The 5852-nt window shown below is 40.8% G+C and overlaps 1 protein-coding gene across 1 annotated transcript in view; it reads left to right on the plus strand.

Annotated features, from left to right (window-relative positions):
• Positions 1–5852, plus strand: part of LOC109968814 (dystrophin-like) — a 345011-nt gene that overhangs the window by 286755 nt on the left and 52404 nt on the right. The window contains 2 exon segments of the mRNA XM_020615347.1: positions 2837–2898; positions 3158–3232. Of these exon segments, the coding sequence (XP_020471003.1) occupies positions 2837–2898; positions 3158–3232 (137 nt within the window).

Genomic DNA, 5852 nt, shown 5'->3' on the forward strand with positions numbered 1-5852 from the left:
TTGCTTATACTGTAATGATGAATTTCTTTGGAGCCCTTGTTTGACATTTTTAGTGAGGAACAAGGATGTCACCCAGTGCAGTGGTATGGTTCACTGGTGTTTTTGTTTTGTTTTGTTTTTTTGTTTGTTTTTCCTATAATTTTCGGACAACAGTGGCGATCTATGGCACAGACCAATAAGAAAACCACCTGCCTTATGCATTAAATGTTATCAAATAATTTTTCTTTCTAAATTAGCAGATCAAACCACATGGCTTGTCAGTCAGATGCTTACTGTATATTTCTGAGCTGAAAGCAACTGTTTGTTTGATGCTGCATGCTGCACGGTTATTAGAAGCATTAGTCCGAGTACCCTGGAGGGGCACGCCAATGACGAGCTGAGTGCCTGAGCTACTGTTTGCACAGACTCTGAGCTCAGAGGATTTTTTTTAAGTAGCTCTTCACCGTGAGACCCCTCTCCTCATTGTCTGGAGTGGGAATGTGGGAGAGAAGCAGAGGCAGAAGAAAGAAAAACAAAGGCAATGAAGGGAAAAAACAATATATGGATTATTATTTGTACATACTTTTCAAACAGAGGTAAACTGCAGGAGCGCTTGTGTGTGACCAACTTGATGTGTGCTCTTAACAAGCTGGCTAGGGTTGCAACTGTGTACCAACATGCCTAAGGCCAGAAAAAGAGAAAACCGCATGGAGGCATCCTCAGCAGCACTGCGCTTTACGTAAACAGCTTTGCTTTTTTTTTTTCTTTTAGCCATTTGTTTTCTTTGCCACAACGTTCTTGGTCATTGTAATGTTTTTTGCAACACTGGCCCTTAACAATCTGACATACAGTTGAGGGAACTCTTCTGAGTTGAATTTTGAAGGGAAACTGTTTTTATATATGTTTTTTAGATAAAAATATTGAAATGTAATGAGATGTTTATTTAATTACACAAATCATAGAATTAATAAAAGTAATAAAGAAACTGAGTATGAAATCACCTGAATTTCCACTGTGTTGTATTGCCACCAGGCAGCACGGTGGTTAGTGCTGTCGCCTCACAACAAGAAGGTTTTGGGGTTGAGTTTGGGACTTTGCGTGGGTTCTCTCTGGCTTCCTCCCACAGTCCAAAGACATGCAGCTTAGGTTGATTGGCGACTCTAAATTGCCCGTAGGAGTGAGTGTGTGTGGCTGCTTGTCTACATGTCAGCCCTATGATTGACTGGCGACCTGTCCAGGGTGGCCCCTGCCTCTCACCTAATGTCGGTGTAGCATTAGGCGTGTCGGTGTAGCATTAGCCACCTGGCGTATAAAGTAGAAGGCGCTAAGACATTTCTTTTCCACAATTTTTTTGTTTTCTGTGAAAGACTCATCAAATTTGATTTTCTCTGACCAAAAGAGAAACAGACAAGATATGTGGCTCCCATTAGCTTCTCTGACCAAAAGAGAAACAGACAAGATATGTAGCTCCCATTAGCTTTATGTACACAGGCAGCTGATACATTACCTTCACATTTATAGCAGTGTCTACCTAACACCATTTTACAGTCACTCTTTATTGAGAGAGACTTTTATTCTGCTAAAATAGATGCAATTTGTTATTAATAGAGGTGGAATTAGTTGTGAACTTTTTCCTCATAGTGTCAAATAATCCCTTCCATAGTAGCTGAGTGGAACTAATGACCAGGTAAAGCCGCTCTTAGCTTTACACTAAGAGCATTCATTTTTGCTGCCTTTTAATAATAGTAGAGTTTTGATGATTTGTAGGTGACATTTCAACACAAAGTAGGTGTTAAAGATGCCATAAAATGCAAAGCAGAGCTCAAATCATCAATTTCAGCTGGGACTGAACAGAAAATGTCCGGAGAACATATAAGGAGAGTTGGCTTTTGTAAAACTGCAGCAAATATTGACACCATATTTAAAGTAATAGGATGACATGCAAAAGTAAAAAATCTCATTATTCTAACTGCTTCTATGTCTACATGTACCAATTTATTATATTGTTTTAGTGCTTTATTTCACCAAGTACAACATCCCTCATTGATGCTCTGAAGGCACAGGTCATTCACACGGACTCCCTTTCATTCGTACACCTTATCTGCATGTCTCCAACACAGGCACATACAGTAAATACACAGTTGAGTCTACTGTGAGTAGCGAGCCACAGTTACAAGGGGAGAATGACCATCTATCTCTTATTCATCCACTGCCTCTTTTCTTTCTTCCTTCTAAACATCACATCTGTATGAATTTGGTAACATTGTTCCAATAAGCTGTGTTAATTATATTTTGTTTAATGTAATTGTTGGACACTTGTTAATATGATTTTAGGTTTTGCTGAAAAATATACGCTCTTCAACATGTAATCTGTAATGTAAGCATAGAGGTTAATATTAGAAGAACATTGCAACACTGTTGTTAGCATTTAGCTCAGATCACGGCTGCATCAAAGTAGACTAGTTAGCTTGGCTGTAGACTTCTGTCAAGGAACTCAAATACAGAACATGAAGTTAATGGATTTTATCAGGGAATACATTTTTACAGTTACAGCTATTTTAAACTGTGTTAAAGTTCTTTATCAGTAACTGATATAGCTGCTACAGGTGCAACCCACACAGCCCATTATTTTTCAGTGACTAGCTTTCCATGTACAGTTGCCAAATTATCTACATTTTGTATTAGCTACTGCTTTAAATTAACTATCAAATTTATTAAATGTTTCAATTTAATATTTTTATGATTATTTCAGGGAGGGCTGTCCTTAGCCTTCCTATATAATAGACACAGTTTTGAAATATGATCTGTTTGATCAGCTTGGCATCTGACCATCCTGTCTCTTTTTGCCACCGTGCAGCCACCAGACCCAGACAACATGCTGGGACCATCCCAAGATGGCTGAGCTCTACCAATCTCTGGGTAAAATGCATTCTTTCACATGCACTGTCTCTGTTTAAATGTAACTATAATTCATGTCTTCTTTTAACTTCATGAGCTTACTGTGAAGCAATAAGCAATATCACTTCATATTATGCTACACCATTGAATGATATTATGAGGCTGTAAACATTTGGTTGAGCCAATGTAATTCAGTACAATTAGTAGATGTAGGAGACTCCACCATCTCCTTCTTCATCCTGAACTCTGTTTCATCTTCATTCTTGCGTTCTTTCCCCAGCTGATCTGAACAATGTTCGATTCTCAGCCTACCGAACAGCCATGAAACTCAGACGCCTGCAGAAGGCTCTCTGCTGTAAGTTCTCTATTTATAGTGTATATGCTTCTTCTACGGGTGTCACAAAAGGTTTTTGTCTCTTGCTTAAAGTACAGTCCTTTCTGAGTGCTCCTCTCATTGTGCTCCCGCCCTCCTACACTCCTTTGTTCTTTTTCTTATGTCTCCTTATCAACCTTTTAATTGACCTCATTTGTCAAGAGTCAAGAATCTTTATTGTCATTATGTATAGCACAACGAAAAAATTTTTCCAGCAGCTCTTGGCTTAAAAGACACATTATTTACATAACACAAAATTGTATAAGTCAATATAAAACTATGAGCAAACAAAAAGGGATGTATGGGACCTAATCAGGTCAGCAGCATGTTAGCAGCAAAAGAGTGTAGTAACATTATAAGGTGCAGCTCAGTGCAAATCTCAGTCTTTAGGAAGAGGTGTAAGCATGGGTGTGTGGCTGCAGAGTTCCAGGGTTCTGTCTGTGTCTGTCCATAGGGGGGAAGATGTGTGTGTGACTGGGGTTTAGGGGGGTGATTGATTTCACACCTCTGGGGAAGAAGCTGTGTCTCAGTCTGTTTGTTTTAGTCTTTTTATTCCTGTACCTTTTCCTGGATGGAAGGGGCACAAACAGACTGTTGCCTGGGTGGGTGGGGTCTGCAGCAATCCGTCTGGCCCTCCTCTGGATCCGGTCAGTGTATAGTGAGTCCAGATCCAGAAGAGGACTCCCTACGATGCCCTGAGCTGTTCTCACCACCCGGGTCAAGTCCTGCAGTGCAGCTCCTGTACCACACGGTCGCACTGAGACAGAGGATGCTCTCTCTACTGTCACTCTGTAGAAGTCTGTGAGCAACTGAGAGGAGAGACCAGCATGTTTCAGCTTCCTGAGGAAGAAGAGCCTTTGCTGGGCTTTCTTCACAAGGTAGGATGTGTTCAGAGACCAGGTCAGGTCAGATGTGATGTGGATGCCCAGGAACTTGATGTTATCCACTTGCTCCACCATCTCCCCGTGTATGAGAAGTGGAGCATGTATTGTCTTCCTGAACCTCCTATAATCCACAATGACCTCCTTAGTCTTATTGGTGTTCAGGACAAGATTGATGTCAGGTGCTGGATATCCTCTCTGTAGTCAGTCTCATCATTTTCTGAGATGAGACCCACTACAGTGGTGTTGTCTGCGAACTTCACAATTGTATTTGTGGAATGAATACCACTTCCGGGTTGCAGCGAGAGCAGACGTCTTTACTGCTCCTCTTGTCTGTTCTACGATTTTTCACATCTTCTACATTTTCAAGTCTTTGAACAAATTCTACAACTATTAAAATGCTTCCAAGAGGGAAAAGAGCTAATAAACCAGAAGCGAGCGAGGATGTTGAGGCGGAAGAAGATTCTATTTCAGCGGCGCAAGTAGCTGAGATGTTGAATCAGCAGAAGCTGATGTACACCGCGCTTATGTGCCAACAGCAAGAAAGTTTCCAAGGCTTTGTGAAACTAATTATGGAGACAAATAACAAGAGACTCGACGACATGACCAAAGAAATGCAGGAGATAAAAACGAGTTTGTATAAAATGGAGCAATTGGAAGCACAGTCCAAGCAAAAAAACCTGATCTTCGAGGGAATCAAGGAGACAGCTGGAGAAAGCTGGACGGAAGTGGAGTGTAAGGTGAAGGAGATTTTAAAGGACAAACTGCAAATTCATCAAGAAATAGAGATGGAACGGGTTTACAGAGTCGGGAAACTTTCTGATCGGGGACCAAGGGCGGTAATGGTTAAGTTGATGAAAGAAAAAGATAGGACAAACATTCTGCAGCAAGCAAAGAAGCTTAAGGGAACCAATATTTACATCAACGAAGATTACCCCGAGTCTGTGAGGAAGAGAAGAAGAGAGTTGATGCCGATGTTAAGAGCGGCTAGGGTGAGAGGAGAAATCGCGTTTCTGCAATACGACAAACTGGTGACCTGACCTCGGAACCAGAATCCTGGACCCATGACCAGCTCGCCAAGGCAAGGAGAGTATGAAGGGGCCACTGGACCCTCAGCGGTGTGAAACATGCAGGTATATTGATATCTGCGATGGCAGATGAGCTCTGGAACCACCAACAACAAGCATGACCCATGGACGATATGAGGCAAGTGATTTGTTACAGAAGTTAATAGTTTTTGAGGGACTGGATCTGGAACTGAACACATATGGAGACACTGAAATTCATTATCATGAACTGGATGATGGCTTTGACCCTGAAAAAAACTTTTTCAAGAACTCTGAAAATAACTGCAAGTATTACACGGATGAGCAGTTTAACAGCAAAGTCAAGACTGAAAACAAATTATCACTAATTCACTTTAATAGCGGAAGTCTATACGCAAACTTTCAGAGTATAAAACAGTATCTTAGTAGTCTAAAACATTCTTTTAATATAATTGCTATTTCTGAAACCTGGATTAACAATGCAAGGGGAGTGGCTTTTGACCTTGATGGGTACGACTTGGTATGCACAAACAGAGAATAAGATGGGAGGGGTGGTGTGGCCTTGTACATAGATAAAACTTTTTGTTATAAAAAAGTGGAGAAAATGTCTAGGGTGGTGGAGAATCTTCTTGAATGTGTGACGGTTGAATTACTTTTGGAAAAAAAGAAAAATGT

Source organism: Monopterus albus, unplaced genomic scaffold, assembly GCF_001952655.1.
Source record: "Monopterus albus unplaced genomic scaffold, M_albus_1.0 scaffold163.1, whole genome shotgun sequence".
NCBI classification, from domain to species: domain Eukaryota; kingdom Metazoa; phylum Chordata; class Actinopteri; order Synbranchiformes; family Synbranchidae; genus Monopterus; species Monopterus albus.